This window comes from Notolepis coatsorum (genome assembly GCF_963971535.1).
Source record: "Notolepis coatsorum genome assembly, contig: SCAFFOLD_555, whole genome shotgun sequence".
Taxonomy (NCBI): domain Eukaryota; kingdom Metazoa; phylum Chordata; class Actinopteri; order Aulopiformes; family Paralepididae; genus Notolepis; species Notolepis coatsorum.
In genome coordinates, this window is record NW_028174327.1 from 42614 (window position 1) to 65000 (window position 22387).

The window sequence follows — 22387 nt, forward strand, 5'->3', positions numbered from 1 at the left end:
ATGCTATTCATCGACTACAGCTCGGCATTCAATACCATAGTCCCCTCCATACTCATAGCCAAGCTCAGGGACCTGGGCTTGAACTATGACCTCTGCCAGTGGGTCTTGGACTTCCTGACGGGCAGACCCCAGGTGGTGAGAGCAGGCAACTGCACCTCCTCATCCATCACCCTCAACATAGGGGCCCCCCAGGGCTGTGTTCTGAGTCCCCTCCTCTACTCCCTGTACACACACGACTGTGTGGCTCAGCGGAGTAGCAATACAATCATCAAATTAGCTGACGACACAGTGGTGGTGGGCCTGATCTCTGCCAACAACGAGAGGGCCTACCTGGAAGAGGTCAAGGTCCTGGCGGGATGGTGCCAGGAAAACAGCCTCTCCCTGAACGTCAGCAAAACAAAGGAGATGATTGTGGACTTCAGGAGGTCGGGGGTCAAGGACTACAGCCCCCTCAGCATCGACGGGGCACCGGTTGAGAGAGTCAACAGCTTTAAGTACCTCGGAGCCTACATATCCGAGGACTTGACATGGACCACACACATTGACAGTGTTGTGAAGAAGGCACGACAACGCCTCTACTTCCTCAGGCGCCTAAGGAAGTTCCAAGTCAGTCAGAAGATCCTTAAGAACTTCTACTCATGTACAATAGAGAGCATCCTGACTGGCAACATCACCTCCTGGTTTGGGAATAGCACTGCACAAGACCGAAGCAGACTACAAAGAGTGACACGTTCAGCCGAACGCACAATTGGAGGGGGGCTCCCCACCCTCCAGAACATTTACAACAAGCGTTGCAGGGGCAAGGCTAAGAGAATCATTAAAGACTCCAGTCACCCGAACAACTGCCTCTTTGAACTGCTGCGGTCAGGCAAGCGATACCGGAGTCTCAAGGCGAGCACAGAAAGACTCAGAAGAAGCTTCTATCCCCAGGCCATCAGGCTGCTAAACGAACAATGAACACTACACAACAACAACCATCAAACGCACATAGCACACACATCCACACGCACACACTCACTTTAAACAAACACACTGTAGCACCCACTCCACACACTTTATAGCACACACCCACTTTAAACAAACACACTGTAGCACCCACTCCCCACACTTTATATTTATTGATGAAGGATTGCACTACAACTCGTACACCTTACTGTAAATTGTACCTAAATTGTACCTCATCCCATTTCTGCTTTGCACTATATAGTACTGTACATTAGTACACTGCATAGCATTGTATATTATATGGTAACTCAGTTACGTCTATTCTGCATCGAACATTGTACATATGTCTATACTGAACACTGTGACCTCATTTTCTACTTCTAAATTACATGCTATACTATGTTATTTGATACTATCTTGTCTAGCACAGTCTCTGGAGTGTAACAGTAAGAAGCATTTTGTATGAAAGTATTCTGTACTTCTGTATGACAACTATTAAAGAAACTTGAAACTTGAAACTTGACCATGGTTCAGTTTCACACCAAACTTTCAGGGGAGGGGTGCTATGTATTTGAGCACACCTGACGACATGGCTGTTGTTGTTATGCAAAGACAGCTGTGCTCGGTACTTAGTGCGTGCACACAAACATGCGACTCGTCCCTCGCCGGGTGCTCACCTTGTCTTTGCATGACAATGGCTCAGGTCGTCAGAGACCTGAGCTCAGAGATGGAACAAGCAGCCGTTTTCCGTGTGGTCCAAGTGCCGCGTCGCGTCTCCGTTTATTATCGTGTAACATTGTTTTGGACGGTAAAAAAGTGCAGGGGACAATAACTGTCTTCTGAAAACAGAAGTGTCCCCCCCCATAACTACGCCCCTGGGGGGGGGGGGGGGGGGTACAGGTAGTAAAAACAACACAAGCAGCGTAAACAAATAAGTTTAAGGAAATAAGTCAATATAATTTACTATCTAACTAACTATACAGCATTCACAGTGTCACATAAGGTGCAGTATGCATAAGGTAGTGTTATAATCTACTATCTAACTAACTGAAATATACAGTAGGGGGGTTAAAAATCATGTCTCCCACAATGGACTACAAATGTACAATAGGGCACTTATTTTTACTGTGTGCAGGTTGAGTGCAGCTGAAACCTTACAGTAAATCATTTATCATTAATACAGAATATTTGTACCTTTACGTGTTCTGCTGTGCGGACGCATGTTCGTTTGATTTCTTTAAAGGCCTGTAGCTTGTCACGTAAGGTCTTCAGTGGAGGCTGGAGCTGCTTCTGCAATGGAATTCATTCATTCATTCATTCATTCATTCATTCATTCATTCATTCATTAATTCATTCATTCATTCATGCATTCATTCATTCATGATGTATTTCACTTGAAAGATGCAAGTCTGAGGACTCTGTGCTGCAGCACCGGTTTCAACTCACGGACTGGAGTACGTTTGCCACCCAGGCCACCCTGGACTCCCACACTGACATTGACTCCCACACTGACATTGACTCCCACACTGACATGGACTCCCACACTGACATGGACTCCCACACTGACATTGACTCCCACACTGACATGGACTCCCACACTGACATTGACTCCCACACTGACTCTCACACTGACATGGACTCTCACACTGACATTGACTCCCACACTGACATTGACTCCCACACTGACATGGACTCCCACACTGACATTGACTCCCATGCTGACATGGACTCCCACACTGACATGGACTCCCACACTGACATGGACTCCCACACTGACATTGACTCCCATGCTGACATTGAATCCCACACTGACATTGACTCTCACACTGACATTGACTCTCACACTGACATTGATTCTCACACCTCCTACGTTGTGGACACAAATAAATCAACTCCAACATCAGTGTCTCAATCTAATCCCATCTAATTGTTCTGATTGTCTAATGTTTCTGTATTCATTAACAACGTGACAATAATGTTTACTCTGTATTTATTGAGTATAATTAAAGATTGAATAAATTAATATAATAATGATTTTGCCATACCTTGTAATCCTCCGAAGCTTCCTCTATGGGGCAGCAGTTGTGGCTCTTGTGTTTTCTGGAGGACTGACACACCACACAGATGGGCTGGTGCTCATCCAGACAGAAGAGCTTGAGTTCTTCTCTGTGCAGACTGCAGAGCACCTCAGAACCTGCTGGAGCTCCCTGGCTTCTCTCCCTGAAGGCCTCACACAGGTTCTTCAACGCCAAGTTACGAGGAGGATCTAACATTGAAGAGATTTCCCTACAAAGTGGACAGTTCTTGTCTTCTCTGTCTCTCCAGTATTGTTGCAGACAGGCTTTACAGAAGCTGTGGCTACACAACAAGACGACAGGATCTGTGTAGATGTCACGGCACACGGGACAAGACAGATCCTCTTCACAATGAGACGAAGCCATTTTGTCTCTCAGTAACACTCCCTCCTCTGGAAAGCTCCCTGAAGTTTACTTTAACTTTTGTTATAAACTTACTTAGATTCAGTCAGCAGCTGGTTGAAGTCACTGTTTGATCACTAGTTATGAGGGCCGACGTTCCACTCTACTGGTTAAAGTTGCTTACTTGTGAGTAGTACGTTCGTTGATAAAGACAAATAATGTCCACAGCCGCTCCAGTGTAAAACAAAGATATCCAAATGGTTTATTTCTCTTCCACAGCGAAGTCTTCCTTTACAGAAGCGGTCCCAAAGCTATTTTCCTAAATATTCACGTTACTACTACAAGGTAAGAAAACTGTATTTTCCCAGTCTCCAAATCACCGCCGACTCGACACATGAAGATTCTTCCACACTGGAAAGCCGGAAATCTATGCTGTTTAGTCTATCGGTTCAGTACTGCTCAGCACTGTTTCAAGATGCACACTGACCTGGCAGCGAGAATTGCTGAATATATATAGATACACAAACGTTCTAGAAGGTTCGGTCATGACATCATACGATGACATCACCAATGTTCTAGAACGTTCGGCTATGAATCTTCACCAATGTTCTAGAATGGTCTATTATGACATCCTACTGATCTAAATCCACTCAACATTCATAATGCTGTTACAATGTAAGGATATAAAAATAAACATATAAACATTCATATATAATATACCATAACCTAAATATATAGCTTTGGCTCCTCTACACTAGTCCTTCCTGTGTTTGTCTAAATCTAGTCCTACTCCTTCAGTACGAGCTGTGGGTTTTATCTGGAGCAGGCGGGTGTCGGTCGATGAGGAGTTTAGAAACACTGATGTTTATCACCTGTATATCAAAGGTTATAATCCTAGTTATGTCATTACTCGCAAAGCGTCTTGCTTCGCCTATTGGACTATGGGCGTTCGTTGAAAGAACTTTTCATGCACCTACCATTCACCTAACCACGCCCACCTCTCTAGTATATAACCAGGTGAAGTGGTCACACCCACCTCTCTAGTATATAACCAGGTGAAGTGGTCACACCCACCTCTCTAGTATATAACCACACAGTAAATTTCGCAAGGTAACTTTTACTCAAACTGAGTACATTTTACTCAAACTCAATTTGAGTAAAATTTACTCTGCGAAATTTACTGTGCAGGTGAAGTGGCCATGCCCACCTCTCTAGTATATAACCAGGTGTAGTGACCTCACCTCTCTAGTATATAACCAGGTGAAGTGACCTCACCTCTCTAGTATATAACCAGGTGTAGTGACCTCACCTCTCTAGTATATAACCAGGTGTAGTGACCTCACCTCTCTAGTATATAACCAGGTGTAGTGACCTCACCTCTCTAGTATATAACCAGGTGTAGTGACCTCACCTCTCTAGTATATAACCAGGTGTAGTGACCTCACCTCTCTAGTATATAACCAGGTGTAGTGACCTCACCTCTCTAGTATATAACCAGGTGAAGTGACCTCACCTCTCTAGTATATAACCAGGTGTAGTGACCTCACCTCTCTAGTATATAACCAGGTGTAGTGACCTCACCTCTCTAGTATATAACCAGGTGAAGTGACCTCACCTCTCTAGTATATAACCAGGTGTAGTGACCTCACCTCTCTAGTATATAACCAGGTGTAGTGACCTCACCTCTCTAGTATATAACCAGGTGAAGTGACCTCACCTCTCTAGTATATAACCAGGTGTAGTGACCTCACCTCTCTAGTATATAACCAGGTGTAGTGACCTCACCTCTCTAGTATATAACCAGGTGTAGTGACCTCACCTCTCTAGTATATAACCAGGTGTAGTGACCTCACCTCTCTAGTATATAACCAGGTGTAGTGACCTCACCTCTCTAGTATATAACCAGGTGTAGTGACGTCACCTCTCTAGTATATAACCAGGTGTAGTGACCTCACCTCTCTAGTATATAACTAGGTGAAGTGACCTCACCTCTCTAGTATATAACCAGGTGAAGTGACCTCACCTCTCTAGTATATAACCAGGTGTAGTGACCTCACCTCTCTAGTATATAACCAGGTGTAGTGACCTCACCTCTCTAGTATATAACCAGGTGAAGTGACCTCACCTCTCTAGTATATAACCAGGTGTAGTGACCTCACCTCTCTAGTATATAACCAGGTGAAGTGACCTCACCTCTCTAGTATATAACCAGGTGTAGTGACCTCACCTCTCTAGTATATAACCAGGTGTAGTGACCTCACCTCTCTAGTATATAACCAGGTGTAGTGATCTCACCTCTCTAGTATATAACCAGGTGTAGTGACCTCACCTCTCTAGTATATAACCAGGTGTAGTGACCTCACCTCTCTACTATATAACCAGGTGAAGTGACCTCACCTCTCTAGTATATAACCAGGTGAAGTGACCTCACCTCTCTAGTATATAACCAGGTGTAGTGACCTCACCTCTCTAGTATATAACCAGGTGTAGTGACCTCACCTCTGTTATGTAGTACGTATGTAGTATTTTGTATGTATGTAGAGGTGTAGTAGTAAGACTCCGGATACAGGATTACTCTTTAGTCTTTTAGTCAAGCATAGCAGGTTAGGTTACAGCATTAGTACATTCTGTTCTTATTCTCATTCAGCGTGTCTACTCTTCTTCTATCATCATACAGTGTAGTATAGCAAGGCATCGTATCAACTACGCCCCATAGTGGAGACTCTTGGGAATTACAGCATTACAGAACACAACATCTCCTTTTTCTGTAATAGGATGTTACTTGCTACTCAGCATTATGCAAATTCAGAACGTTTGCTTTTTCACTTTCTTAAGTAAACTGAACCAACAGTCAGTATCATAAAACGTGTAACTCAAGGTAATCATTAAACAAAGAGAGCACAGGTTATTCAATCATTATCAAGATATAATTATATATGCTCAACCAATATTACTCTTAGTTCTCACTCAGTGTGCAACAAAGTCCTGATGCCAACTAGGCTTGCTGCTTGCACGCGACTGTGCTGGAGTGTGACCGCTGAGCGCTGTCAGGGCAGGGCGGATCCCTAAGTCATGGTCATCTGGAATGTTCGAAGTGTGAGCCAGACGGGATGCGTTCCATTTCTTTCCATCATTGAGCAGAAAGGTGCTTTTTCCAATCCTCTTTTTCACTGTCATTGGTGCACTGTATCTCGGGTGTGCTTTGGGGACGTGATGTGGTATTCTAATCCTGACTCTCTCCCCCTCCCGAAAAACAGGTGCACGAGCGCCACGCTTAGCATCTGTGTAGTGCTTCATTTTGGCCTTCTTGTTTTGGACCGTTTCTCTCACAGTCTCGTCCTGTGCACTCACAGTAGGCTGCAAGGGCAGTACGTCCAGTTTTGTGCCCATTTTACGACCGTAAAGCAGTTCATGTGGTGAAATGCCAGTGGTGGCAATCACTTCAGGGCAAGCAGCCCCAAACTCAGTGACCGACCGGGCACTGAGTGTAGCAGAGGTGTGTGCTACCATCTCGGGCTCCACATCCATAGCAGAGTCAGTAGAAGCAGTAATAGTAGCAGCAGTAGTAGGTGCAGCAGTAGTAGTAGTAGCAGCAGTAGTAGTAGTAGTAGTAGTAGTATCAGTAGTAGCAGTAGTAGTAGTAGCAGCAGTAGTAGTAGTAGTAGTAGTAGTAGTATCAGTAGTAGCAGTAGTAGTAGTAGCAGCAGTAGTAGTAGTAGTAGTAGTAGTAGTAGTAGTAGTAGTAGTAGTAGTAGTAGTAGTAGTAGTAGCAGTAGTAGTAGTAGTAGCAGCAGTAGTAGTAGTAGTAGTAGTAGTATCAGTAGTAGCAGTAGTATCCGCAGCAGCAGTAGTAGTATTCGCAGCAGCAGTAGTAGCTACAGGATCTATTCAGCCCTATCCAGAGGAGCGAGTGGATGTCTTTTGAAAAGCAGCATGGAGCAGAAGAAATAACACCGTGTGCCATAAGCTTGTTATCAATACAAAGTATGATGGTTATGCCAACTTTGCCAAGATGAAGAGGATGTTCGGCAGATGGACTGAAGATGAAAGTTGTTGCATGTTAGAACCTTCAGTCAGGCTATAGCTATGTCGGCTAGTAGCAATTAGCTAAAGGCAGGGACGCGTAACTAGCGTTAGCTAATGCTAGCTAGCTAGCGTTAGCTATCGCTAGCTAACTAGCGTTAGCTAACGCTAGCTAGCGTTAGCTAACGCTAGTTACCGTCCCTGCCTTTAGCTAATTGCTAAGTTATCGAGTGCTAACGTGTGGCAGATAAACTAGGACTCCCAAGGGACTGGTACTTTTCATCTCCACGGAAAATGCGTCGATGTCGTCTCCTTCCAACTTTGCCATTGATTCTGCGTTAGGGTGAGTTTTTCATGCAACCTATTCTATTCCCGCCGTTGATCTCTCTCTCTCTCTCTCTCTCTCTCTCTTCTCTCTCTCTCTCTCTCTCTCTCTCTCTCTCTCTCTCTCTCTCTAAAACACAGTGCTTCCCAATCCTCTCCTCGAAGCACCCCAGCCGTTCCATGTATTTGTTAAATTCCACCACCAGCACACCTGATTCAACTTAACAAGCCCTTTATTAGTTGAATCAGGTGTGCTGGTGGTGGAATTTAACAAATACATGGAACGGCTGGGGTGTCTCAAGGAGAGGTTTGGGAACCACTGCTCTAACACACACACATACATGCTCTCTCTCTAACACACACACACACACAGACATGCTGTCTCTCTCTAACACACAAACACACATGCTCTCTCTCTCTCTCTTTCTAACACACACAGACATGCTCTATATCTCTCTCTAACACACAAAATGACATGCTCTCTCTCTCTATCTTTATCTCTCTTTCTAACACACACACACACAGATACATGCTCTCTCTCTAACACACACACACACAAACAGACATGCTCTCTCTCTATCTCTCTCTTTCTAACACACACAGACATGCTCTATCTATCTCTCTCTCTTCAATTCAAATGGGCTTTATTTCACATTCTTGTATTTCTTCCAGGTATGGGAGTTTTGAGTTATTGTCCATGTTTTCAAAGTCTCTTTGGGTGTTTGCAATTTGTGGGAAGTATATGTCTTGGTATAGTGGGCAGGTTGTTAAGAAGTGGAGCTCGGTTTCCACCTCATCTTGTGTGCAGTGGGTCTGTCTTCGCTTGGGAGCCAGGTCTGCCTATGGCGGCTTTTCTCGATGGCTAGGCTGTGCTCGCTGAGTCTGTACCTAGTCAAGGATCTTCTTAATATTGGGTCAGTCACAGTGCTCAGGTATTCTGCCACTGTGTACTCTCTGTTTAGGGCCAAATAGCATTTCAATTTGCTCTGGTTTTGGGTTGTTTCTTTCCAATGTGTCTCTCTCTCTCTCTCTCTCTCTCTCTCTCTCTCTCTCTCTCTCTCTCTCTCTCTCTCTCTCTCTCTCTCTCTCTCTCTCTCTCTCTCTCTGGCCTTGCTCTGGTGGAGGGTCAGGGGCATTGCCGGGTCTGTGCAGCGATAACACTGTATATTGACTGTAGAACGGGAGCTCTCTCTCGCTCTCTCTCTTGCTATATGTTGACTGTATCATGCCCAGCCTCGGGCAGCGCTATTATTTAAGAATATGTTGACTGCATGAAAAAAAAGAAAGAAAAGAAAATTCGCGTTTAAATCAGGGCCTCGCATTTCTCCCAGGCGGCCCTGAGTAGAGACGGCGTCCCTGACCGCGAAAGGCAAGCGGCGTAATTTCTGGTGGACTGGCTTAACAGTAGGGTACATTTTTACACAATGCACAAAGCCTTTTGCACAGCCAAATGCCGTAGGAGCTGTGACAGTAGTAGCCATCACAGGAGCAGGTGTAGCCGGCGTGGGAGCGGAGGAGGGGAGGACAGTAGTTCCACTAATTCAGAGGTGGAGTGCAGTCAACAGGTCCATTCCCAGTAGGGGAGTTCCTTTATCCACAACGTAAAATGTAGCAGGGACCGTGACATTGTCTCTCCTCACCTGTGCCTGTAGGCACCCCATGACAGGTATGCTAGCCTTGGTGTACGACACCAGCCGAACAGTAGGTGCAGATAGGGTAGTTTCACTGAAGTATTTCTCATAAGTAGACAGTGGCATTATGGATACTGCTGAGCCTGTGTCCACAACCAGTCTCAATTCCTGAGCCTGGGTAGTAGGTGTGTGTACATGCACATTGCACACAATCCTTTTTGTAATGTCAGAAGCTCCCAAGCATAGCACTATAGTTTCAGGAATTTCCACTGTACTCACCGACTGTATTTTAGCACGGCAGACACGAGCAAAATGTCCTGTTTTCTGGCATAATTTGCAAGTCACTTTCACTGCTGGACATTGTGAAGAGTTCGCCAGGTGGCTCCCCGAACCACATCGGTAGCAAGAGCGAGTGGAGGCAGAATCAGTAGCAGCAGCAGGTTTAGCTGCCAGTCCCGTTTCTTGAATGTATTCTGAGACCGCGGCATCACGGCCTGTACTGGAGCAGCACGCTCGGTACTGATACAGTAGCTTTAGCATGCAGTGTAGCTGCTTCAAACTGCGTAGCTAGGTTGATAGCCTTGTCCAGCGTCAAACCTGGTTCAAGCAGTAGACGTTCCCTTATCTGTGGGCTAGCTACATGTTCAATCAACTGATCCCGGAGATTTTCCTCAGTTTTATTATCAAAGTCACATCTGGTAGCTAGGTCACGCAAAGCAACAACGTATTGTGCAATGCTTTCATGCGGTGCTTGTGCATGCTTTCTGAACGCGTGTCGCTCGACTACCACGTTGATTCTTGGAGTGAAATGTGCATCCAACGCTGCCACGGCGTTAGCCACAGTATCACCTGTATCTGGTAATGTGTAGAAAATCCGCTGACCCTCGGTACCCAGGCAATGTAGAAGGGTAGCTCTCCTCCGAGCTTCGGACCAGCCACTTCCAGTCGCATTTATTACCAGCATGTAATTCGTGAACACCTGGTGCCAAGTCCTGAACGGCATAGTAGGTTCGCCGGGGCAGGGTAGAAACGCTGTTGGAGAAGGCACATGTAAATTAGCCATTCTCCTGTAGTAAAAACGTCGTTATAAGATTCCCCGGTTCAACTTCACTCGTCGCCAATTGTTATGTAGTACGTACGTAGTAGTTTGTATGTATGTAGAGGTGTAGTAGTAAGACTCCGGATACAGGATTACTCTTTAGTCTTTTAGTCAAGCATAGCAGGTTAGGTTACAGCATAGTACATTCTGTTCTTATTCTCATTCAGCGTGTCTACTCTTCTTCTATCATCATACAGTGTAGTATAGCAAGGCGTTGTATCAACTACGCCCCATAGTGGAGACTCTTGGGAATTACAGCATTACAGAACACAGCAACCTCTCTAGTATATAACCAGGTGTAGTGACCTCACCTCTCTAGTATATAACCAGGTGTAGTGACCTCACCTCTCTAGTATATAACCAGATATCGACCCAATATCAGTTATAAAGCTGGATCGGGTATCGGTAAAAAAAAATATATATATATATCGGATTTTTTTTTAATTTATAATTGTTTTTAAATAATTTATATAATATAATAAGAAATACAAATTCAGTACATTTATATCTATGTGTTAATTTGTTACATTTAGTTTCACTAAGTTAGGAAAGTAATGTTTTAAGTCAAGCCTGATGTTGCCTTGCACAAAATAATGATCCCAATCTCTTCCACACAGTGAGGCATACAGTTTATTAATTGAACAATGGGTATTTACATTTAGCCATTTAGCTGACTCTTTTATCCAAATCAACTTACAAGTTCTGTACAACAATGAATGAATGAATGAACGAATGAATGAATGAACGAATGAACGAATGAATGAATGAATGAATGAATGAATGAATGAATGAATGAATGAATGAATGAATGAATGAATGAAAACTTTATTTAACGATTGCAGAATGGGTACAATACAGTACGGCTCAATGCACACAATTGTTAAGGGGATGCAGACCAGAGAAATACTTTCGTCTTGTTTACATCAGGGTCCCCCATTTTCAATTCATAGTGACATTTATGACATACACAACATACATGACATCATGACATTTATGGCATAGGGACATACATGACATACAGGTATATAGTACTATTACATTTGTGACATATATACGATATGCAAATATACAGTACTGTTGCCCATAGATCCTAACAGAGGTTATATACATATGATGGGGAGGAGACTGTACATTTAGAGAAAAAATATACATACGGTGGGGAGAAAGTATATACATTTGGAGGGGGTGGGTGGGCGGGAGAAAAAATATACATACGGTGTGCAGGAGACTGTCTATTTGGGGTCATCAGGTCATCAGGAAGGGCACAACTCCATCAGCTGAGTAACAATGTTCATCAAAGGTTTGAGTGCTACAGTGTAGGTTAGTATATTAGGACAAGTGCATGACCGTAAGGTTAGTTAGGGTTAGATTTCTTTAAAAAGAAATTATTTCAGATAATGGTATGGGTATCGGATCGGTACTCGGTATCGGCCAATACCCAAAGCCAGGTATCGGTATCGGGACTGAAAAAGTCAGATCGGTGCATCCCTACTTATATTCAGTACCGGGACAATAATCTGAATGTTCACACAGAGCAGACGGCAACATTCATTATTGATATAATTTATGTGAGTAAAAAAAACAGCTGTGGAAATTCCTTAACACATTGAGTGCCAACAACGAGATTAGTCGTGCTAACTCGCCATGCGTTGAGTGCCAATGACGAGTTTTCTCGTCTTTTAATCGTTATTTCTTTTATTAGCGATTTGATTTGATTTGATTTGAAATCTTTATTTCGAACATGCAATGAATACAAACAAACAATAACAAAAGTAAAACACAACTCAATCTACATGTTCGAAAAGGAGTAGGAAGAAGTATACACTTATTTAATCCTACCCCTTTTCCACTACTCAAATGAGTGTACTATTTTAAAACATAAAAAAGAAAAAAAAAATATATATGTGACTCGACGTGACCAAACCCGATTTGATCCGGTGAGAAACAAGTGCCAGAAAAGGAACAATTGTCTTGCTCTTCAGAAAATCGAAAAAAATCGAAATCTGTTTTTTTTTACATCTTTGAAATGTCAATAATGTGTTCTCTTATTTGCTCTTATTTGCAAACTTAAATACAACTTGTAAATGAGGTAATTATTGTTATATAGTTCGACAGTATTGTCTCTCAATACTGTGGAAAAACTACAGGTGAGGGGATTTACGTGTGGGTCTGTCAGCTTAACAGGTACTTAAGAGGTGTTGAAACACACACAGCCAAACGCTCTCCTTTCTTAGCAGGGAGAAGAACAATGTTTATACACTTTATCTTAATGTTATAAGTTATAGCAACGCAACAAACGCAGTGTCCTGTCCATATAAAAAAGATTAAAAAAAAACGCGAGTCCGCGCGGGTGTATTGTCATTAAATTAAACAACATTAAAACACATTTAGAATGTCATGAATTTGATGAGCGAACGAATTTAATTCGAGTGAATTTATTGCAACCTAATGGTATAAGAAGTAAATTCATTCAATAGGGAAACTCAAAGAAAATAACAAACAAGTTATTATTATTATAGGACGCGTTGGTTGTTGTTGTAGACGAACGCGCGCTGGCAATTCATTTGATGACAAGACAAACGTCTTTCTGGGTCTGCATCCCCTTAACAATTGTGTGTATTGAGCTGTACTGTATTATTGCAACTTGGCTTGAATCCGCAGCAATAAGCCAGATAAACAAAATTGTATTAACGCGCCTCGTTAAATCCTCCGCCGTTTCCTCTCTCTCAGTGCTCCACTGTCCGGCTGGCTGCTCTGCCTGTCTGTCTGGCTACTCTGATCCAATCACATTCAGCGTTTCTCCCCCCCACCCACAGTCTGCGAATCAGAGCAGAGTAGGGCGGGTTTTCACGGAATGGAAAGTCTCTTTGCTTGTGAAGAGTGGCAGAAACCTTTCACTACCACACTACAGAAGGTTAACCCTTTCACTGCCACACTACAGAAGGTTAACTTGATTGATTGATTGAAAAGTTTATTAACAGATTGCAGAATGGGTACAATACAGTACAGCTCAATACACACAATTGTTAAGGGGATGCAGACCAGAGAAAGACTTTCATCTTGTTTACATCAGGATCCCCCATTTTCAATTCATCATAGAAAATAATGTTATGAATGCCCGAAAACATTTGTGATGTCACAGTATGATGTCATAATCAAACATTCTAGAACATTTGTGTATCTATTCAACAATTCTCTCACAGCTACAGAAGGTTAACCCTTTCACTGCCACACTACAGAAGGTTAACCTTTAAATCTAAACATCTAAATGCTTATTGATGTAGCCTTTCCTTCAGCCAATACCTTGACCCCCAACATTACATGGCTTATGTGAGGCTTCCAACAAACCTTTCACTACCACACTACAGATGGTTAACCCTTTCACTACCACACTACAGAAGGTTAACCTTTCCTTATAATACATTTACATTTAGTAATTTAGCTTTTAGACTTACAAGGCAAATACTTCAACTGCCACAACAACTTGCCACAAGACAGAGTCATTGCCATAACAAAAGAGCCTGATGCAAGGTGTTAATGTCCCCAGAGAGAGGGGGGCCATGGAATACAATGCATTCTGGGTAGGGTTGTAGTTGATTAAATCACAGGTGTGAACCTCTCCACAAGTTCGAAGACCATTCATCTCTGAATGCGTTTACTGATATCTCCATGATTCATAGGATGTAGCTTGAAAAATATCCCACCAAAATGTTCAAGTGATGGCTTATTTTTAAGGTATGAATCTGTACTTTCACAATATGTAAAAAAAAATAAATGAAGATCCCTCAACATGACCCTGAAGTCCATACCTGGTCACATATATATGCCAAAAAAAAAAAAAAAAAAACTATATGTAAAACATGAAATAAATAAAAATTTAAATGTAAACACCCGTGAATATCAAGTCCCTTCCTCATCCCTGTACCTCGTGAACATCATTTCCTTATACATCAGTTTGAATTGTCTCATGTTTGGACATTGCTTTAGCACCACATTCAGACTGTTCCACAGTTTCACTCCACATATTGAGATGCAGTGTCTTCTCATGGTAGTGCGTACATTAAGCACTTTTAAATTGAGTTCTCCCCTCAGATTATAACCCCCCCCCCCTATCAAAGAGCAGTTCTTTTTTTTTGAACAAATGTTTTTTATTTTCCCTTTTTTAACATAAAACTAAACAAACAATACAGTAACAGTAAAAATCAATGATAAATCACAGAACAACGACAGAAATAATAATAACAACAATGACAGTCCAGTAATTAAATCAAAATAAATGTAGATTAAAAGACATAAAAATAATAAATACAATACAATACATGTGCTCTTGCTCGCTCTTCCTCGCTCTTTCCTTCCCCCCCCCCCCCCCCCCCCCCCCCCTCAGGACCCCCTCTTGGACTATACATCCACTATTCCATTTAACATCAGAAATTACAAGTTCATATGCTTCCCTTTATCTTCTCCACCACAGCTAACCAGATTACTATGCTGGCTTCATTAACACCTACAATTGATGCAGTAGATATCTCTAGATAAATCACATCGAGATAGGTAAGAACCCATACCTTCCGGCACATTTTATCCGGTTGAATCCAGCGTGATGCTATCAACTTTCTGGCTGCCGTAAGACCGGACAAAATGAGTCTTTTTACATGTACAGAGGTTGATAACTGAGAAACATCATTCAACAACAATACAGAAGGCAGTATAGGTATGGTCAGAGATAACAATTCTGATAATTGAGTGGTTACTTTTTCCCAGAATATCTTAACAGGAGGGCATTCCCAATACATATGCATAAATGTACCAAGAGCACCGTTTAAACACAAGGAGCATCGAGGGTCTTGTCTGAGCCCCATTAGGTGCAAACATCTAGGAGTCAGGTAAGTCGTATGAATAAAATTAAGATTAATCTGTTGGTGATCTGGGTTACGTGATGATAGCCGTACGTTTGCCCAGACTGCATCCCAATCAAAATCTACTTCCAAGTTTGGGATATCCTTCCTCCAAACTGAGTCTAGGGGAAGGATTTCATATGAGGACGATAAAAGTCAGAGACGAAGCCTCTCGATGTCTCCTTTTCATAAAAGAATTTGTGAAATCTGTGGTGCTCAAGTGGAATCTTTAATGGGACTCTGTGAGCCTTCAAAGCTGCTCTTAATTGTAGATAGAAAAGATGAGTGGAGCTGGTGAGGTTAAATTTGTTAAATATATCTTGATAACTGCAGAAACCATGGTCATCGAAGATATCCCCCAATGTGTGTATGCCTTTCTTTTCCCATCTAGGAAATCTGATAGGTTGTTGTGCAATAAGGAGTAAATTGTTATTAAATAGGGGAGAATGACTGTGCCATTTATGGTGGTTTGTACACTTTTTCTGTGTTTCACGCCATGTCCGGATCACATGTGTAATAAGAGGGCCAAATCTCGAGTTGCATTGCTTAATTGATAAGTTGGTGTATACTATATCCTGCAGTCTATGTGGTGCCACTATGTTCTCCTCTAATGGTCTCCAGGATACAGATGCTTGAGAATCAAACCAGGTGATCAGTGGTCTTAAAGAGAACGCTTTAAAATAATAGTTGAAGTCTGGAAATGCTAAACCCCCGTCGGCTTTATTTCTCTGTGCAGTGGATCTTTTTATTCATGGAGGTTTGTTGTTCCAAATGAATTTATATGCAGCGGAGTGTAATTTTTTCCAGTAACCAACAGGGGGGGGGGGGGGGGGGGGGGGGTAACGGCAACATTGAGCTGAAAAAGTAAATTCTGGGTAAAACATCCATCTTAACTATTGATGCTCGGGCCTGTAATGAGTTTTTTTTTTATTTTGACCATCTGCCGAAGTCATTTGTGATCCTATCTAAGAATCCGGAATAATTATACTTCACCGTTTGGCATATAGTGGGGAATATTTCAACTCCAAGATATCTAAAGTGTTCTACCATGGGTATATTTGCTGGGAGGGCGATTGTGAATGGGTCTGAGCTCGAAAAGGGCAAATACCGCCGCCTATCGTCTCCCGGATGGTAATGCACATCATTGGATTGGATTGGGTGGGACTGTGCATCAGAAAAAAAGACCGGTCCGGGGTTTTCCCATGTCAGGCAAGCAGTATCGTGTTACCAGATTGACTGAGGACCCTCAGAGCAGCGTCGATTATGTGTTTCGGACTATAACGTTGGATCAATAAACGCGATCAATATTTGGAATGGCGATCAGGAATTATATTAATCTTTTTGCAGAACATCTGATGTGAGGTAAGGACTCTATTTTACCAGTATTGGGTTAATCAGATGTTTTTTTCTCAGCCATCGCAGCGTGTCTGTGTGTGTGTGTGTGTATGACGTTAGCGCTGACCAGGTCATGGATAATAGATTTTTCAGCCCGCTTCATTACACATATACTATCGATAATCTAGCGTTTATTTGAAACAGCAATGACGTAACCACTACACCTCCCTATAGACCAGGAAGTAACCACTACACCTCCCTATAGACCAGGAAGTAACTGCTACACTTCCCTATAGACCAGGAAGTAACCACTACACCTCCCTATAGACCAGGAAGTAACCACTACACCTCCCTATAGACCAGGAAGTAACCACTACACCTCCCTATAGACCAGGAAGTAACCGCTACACCTCCCTATAGACCAGGAAGTAACCACTACACCTCCCTATAGACCAGGAAGTAACCGCTACACTTCCCTATAGACCAGGAAGTAACCACTACACCTCCCTATAGACCAGGAAGTAACCACTACACCTCCCTATAGACCAGGAAGTAACCACTACACCTCCCTATAGACCAGGAAGTAATCGCTACACCTCCCTATAGACCAGGAAGTAACCACTACACCTCACTATAGACCAGGAAGTAACCACTACACCTCCCTATAGACCAGGAAGTAATCGCTACACCTCCCTACCCAGATAGCAAAAGGTGTTAATTCAATGTTGATTTATGGTCACAATGCTTGATTTTTGGTTAAGGTCGACGATTGATGTTGAATCACCCATTAACCGCTAAAGCAATTGACTAATGTTGAAAACATATCATTGAATCAATATTGTTTTGTGGTTGCATTTTAATGATTGAAATGCCAATATCTAATAAATGTTGAATCAACGGATGCTGCTCAACATGCTGTCGTCATTGTCTCATCACCCAGACTGCACTGCACTTGTGCTGCCCCCGCCTCCCAGAATGCACCTGTGCGGCAGCTTCCTGGCTGCTACCTCATGTCTCTCTGCATCGGTGAGTACTGCATGGCAATAATGTCGATTATGTTGTATGTTGTATGTTGTATGTTGTATGTTGTATGTATGCTTTCGATTGCAAACGCCAGCGGAGTAGTGCCGTGTTCGTTTTTACATGGTAGAGAATATTATATTAACCGTTATTCATGCCTGCTAGCTGAAGCTAATTTAGCTAGTAGCGTTAGCAGTTAGCTATGATGAATGTTTCTTGATTTTGGTGTTTAGTGATATCCACCTGTTGTATATACTGTTATACATTTTATGTAGGCTAACGCTCTTAAGCGCGGTGAAAATGAGTGCGGCGAAACTATTGAAAGAAGTAATGTAACAAGCGGTAGATACAATGTGCAAGCACTGGAGTCATATTGGGAGTTGGGGCTAACTAGCTTAGCTCTGTGGAAGAGCCGCGGTAAATCTAGGGACGTTAAGGCGGCGAGGTGAGAGATTTGACGAAACACTGTGGAAGATATTGTTGTTAAGAAGCAAGTCGAGTGGTTCGTTGGTGTGATTGTGGCCGTATTAATGGTTATATTTAATGCGGTAATAAGTGTAAGACGATGTTGTTATGGAGAAGCAGTCGCGGGTTGATGACGTCATATTGTGGGACCTAAGAAGGGGAGCATGAGGCTGGCTAGGCTGTTAGCTTGCGTGCGACTGTTTTGTGAGTTTGCGGGCGACATGTGTTATGATTAGAGTTTTGAAAATGATTGTTAGGAAGTATTAGAGGACGCGGTGGATGTCGTGGCATTGTATTAGGACGAAACTGAGTGTTTTGTGATAATAGTTGTACGTTGTCGCGGTGTACATCGGTTGCTGTGCGTTTGCGCTTCTGCGCATGCGCGTTACAACGCGGATCGCTGTTTTTTCTTTTCATTCGCTCTGGGGATGGATAACGGGTGAGGAAATATTTGGCATTGTGTTCAAATGTTTGTATTTGTATATTGATATTGTATGTTTGTGTAACAAGGGGAAGAGATGTGAAATGTATGATGATTAGATTATGGGAGTATGTTGTATGTTGTATGTTGTATGTATGCTTTCGATTGCAAACGCCAGCGGAGTAGTGCCGTGTTCGTTTTTACATGGTAGAGAATATTATATTAACCGTTATTCATGCCTGCTAGCTGAAGCTAATTTAGCTAGTAGCGTTAGCAGTTAGCTATGATGAATGTTTCTTGATTTTGGTGTTTAGTGATATCCACCTGTTGTATATACTGTTATACATTTTATGTAGGCTAACGTCAGTAACGTTTCAAAATGTGGCTTATGATGTATTCTTTAACAGGATACACTGGCACAATCAGTTAGCTTAGCATTGCTGCTACCTTGCTTGCTAAAAAGTCATGGTAAACCGGGCCTGTCTCTCTCCCTCCCTCCCTAATGTGTTTGTGCTTAAAACAGTGAATGATGACTGCATGTTCTCAGAGCATTTTCAGAGCACTGTTAAACTGTTAAATGGTCATTTTAAAACTAATATAAGAGATTAATGTATATAGTGGTATATTTATGAGGGGGAAAAAATATTTGCAACAACTTTTAACATTTATACAGGTAGGTTATTGATAACTAATTCTGCTATGAGTGTCATATTACAGTGACATTCATACAGTATCCTTTGATTTCACATAATTTAATTATTATTTCACAATAAAATACTGTAATAAAAATCCTCTGTAATATCACATCAGATTTTGTAATCTCACAATAACATAGCAATATTTCACATTTAATTATTATTTCACAATAATAGTAATCAAAATCGAAAGGTCCATTTGCATATTATTGGCATCTAGGGACATCTATGGACCTCAGGGAATGTATTCACATTGTCAGAAATATTGTGTCTATTACTAGGCTTGCTTAAATTGTGATGAAACAAATGAGAATATGAATTATGATGTTTCTTTGCATCTTTGACAGTGAATAACACCATGCTAATAATGACCAAACATTAAAAACTGCCACTGATCTCGTTCAGTCCCCTCTTGAGGACATGTGTAAAAAAAAATCGAAGGAAATTAATAAAGGGAAGATGATTAAACCGAAGGTTGTGTATATGCAGTACTGAATTCTCCCATCCGGACCAATGCAATTTGAAATATTATTATAGAATATGATGCTTATAAATGACCTTATTATAGCCAATTCGCACATTTATATATATATTATCTTTCAAATGCCTGAGTTCAATTTGGATTTAGTATCACCAGGCATGCATAAGAACAGATAATAATTTACTGTAATCTACTGTACTTTTAAATTTTCCCCACAGTGCAACCGTTTTGAAACTAATTTCAGATCTAATTGTTTCTCCCACTTTGGCCTCCTGACAGACACCGATGCCCTTCAAAAGATCCAGATGCCCTGGGTCAGAGAGGACGGACCATCCTGCAGTTCTGCCAGAAACTGGACAACCCGGAGATCAGGGAAGTTCTGGCCAGATATGATCCAGAGGCTTCGAAGAACACTCCTTATGGTGTACTTCAAGGAGCCTACGGAGAAACTGCTGCTCGGAGTTGATGTAAGTTTTATTTATTTAAATATTAAAATATTTGAAATGCTAAACGAGTGATTACAAACCCTACAAACACTGTGATAGACCCTCTAAACACTGTGATAGACCCGACAAACACTGTAAACACTGTGATAGATCTATCACAGTGTTTAGACGGTCTATCACAGTGTTTAGAGGGTCTATCACAGTGTTTGTAGGGTCTATCACAGTGTTTGTAGGGTCTATTACAGTGTTTAGAGGGTCTATCACACCCTCTAAACACTGATAGACCCTCTAAACACTGGGACAGACCCTCTAAACACTGGGACAGACCCTCTAAACACTGTGACAGACCCTCTAAACACTGATAGACCCTCTAAACACTATGATAGACCCTCTAAACACTGTGACAGACCCTCTAAACACTGTATCAGACCGTCTAAACACTGTGACAGACCCTCTAAACACTGTGATAGACCCTCTAAACACTGATAGACCCTCTAAACACTGATAGACCCTCTAAACACTGACAGACCCTCTAAACACTGTGATAGACCCGACAAACACTGTAAACACTGATAGATCTATCAGTGTTTAGAGGGTCTATCACAGTGTTTAGAGGGTCTATCAGTGTTTAGAGGGTCTATCACAGTGTTTGTAGGGTCTATTACAGTGTTTAGAGGGTCTATCACACCCTCTAAACACTGATAGACCCTCTAAACACTGGGACAGACCCCCTAAACACTGACAGACCCTCTAAACACTGTGATAGACCCGACAAACACTGTGATAGACCCGACAAACACTGTGATAGACCCTCTAAACACTGTGATAGATCTATCACAGTGTTTGTCGGGTCTATCATAGTGTTTTGAGGGTCTATCACAGTGTTTAGAGGGTCTATCACAGTGTTTGTCGGGTCTATCACAGTGTTTGTCGGGTCTATCACAGTCTTTAGAGGGTCTATCAGTGTTTAGAGGGTCTGTCACAGTGTTTAGAGGGTCTAGCAGTGTTTAGAGGGTCTATCACAGTGTTTAGAGGGTCTAGCAGTGTTTGTCGGGTCTATCACAGTGTTTGTCGGGTCTATCACAGTCTTTAGAGGGTCTATCAGTGTTTAGAGGGTCTGTCACAGTGTTTAGAGGGTCTAGCAGTGTTTAGAGGGTGTGATAGACCCTCTAAACACTGTGATAGATCTAGAAGTGCATGGATACACATTTTATTGCCTAGATGGTGTCAGGCTAGGCGATTGCTTAATTCTCTTTCCTGTCCAGTCTAACTGGATGCTGACTGTAGCTTGTTACTGTAGACCTACAGAGTGAGTAATTGAGTGATTAAAAAAAATCGCACTCGTGTGAAGTGAGGGCCGGGTGCTCTTATCATCGTACATCATCTCACCCACCTCTCTTCCTCCCTTTTTTATTTTTGTGTCTATCAGCTGCTGCTCGACAGTTTGACCCCAAGCTGACCGACCAGGACTACAGCGAAACTGTCAAGAAGTGGCTTCGTTATGCGCCAGACCGGGAGGGAGGCATCTCAAGGAACCGAAGTGACCCAAACTTAAGTCAAGCGAACCAGAGTCAAACTTAGGGTACCCCAGCACAGCACAGCACACCACACACTGTTTCCCTGGTTCATACAGTACAAGGAATTACCCTGATGGACACTGTTCTTCCATGGACGGCATCTACTTGAATGACTTGCTGCTTCAGCCTGTTCTTGGAACCGAAGTGACCCAAACTTAATTGTCAAGCGAACCAGAGTCAAACTTGGGGTACCCCAGCACACTGTTTCCCTGGTTCATACAGTACAAGGAATTACCCTGGACACTGTTCTTCCATGGACGGCATCTACTTGAATGACTTATGCTTCAGCCTGTTCTTGCAGTGTTTATTTTTTAATTTTTAATTTTAACCTTTATTTACCCAGGGTAGGTTCGCTGAGCACAGATGCTCTTTTTCAGCTACGCCCTGCTTCACATTCACAGAGTTCCATTCACACCTGGGAGCTGCCCAGGCCTAACAAAATTAATAGTTGGTTTCAGGTTGCCGACCGACCCTGCCGATTTAGGTGCGACCCAATATATTTTATGAGTTTTTAGAAAAAATTATAATTTTTTTTTTTTTTTTTTTTTTTAATAAAGTTTCATAGAAATCTTAGTCAAACATTTAGTATTATGGATATTAAACATGCTGGCAG

At 42.3% G+C, this 22387-nt stretch overlaps 1 protein-coding gene across 1 annotated transcript in view; it reads right to left on the reverse strand.

The window, feature by feature from the left end:
- The window catches only part of LOC311247575 (E3 ubiquitin-protein ligase TRIM35-like), a gene marked incomplete at both ends in the record, with an annotated part of 83634 nt that overhangs the window by 5004 nt on the left and 56243 nt on the right, over positions 1-22387 (reverse strand). The window contains one exon of the mRNA XM_084338608.1: positions 2991-3185. Within this exon, the coding sequence (XP_084194734.1) occupies positions 2991-3185 (195 nt within the window). The remainder of the gene's footprint in view (positions 1-2990; positions 3186-22387) is intronic.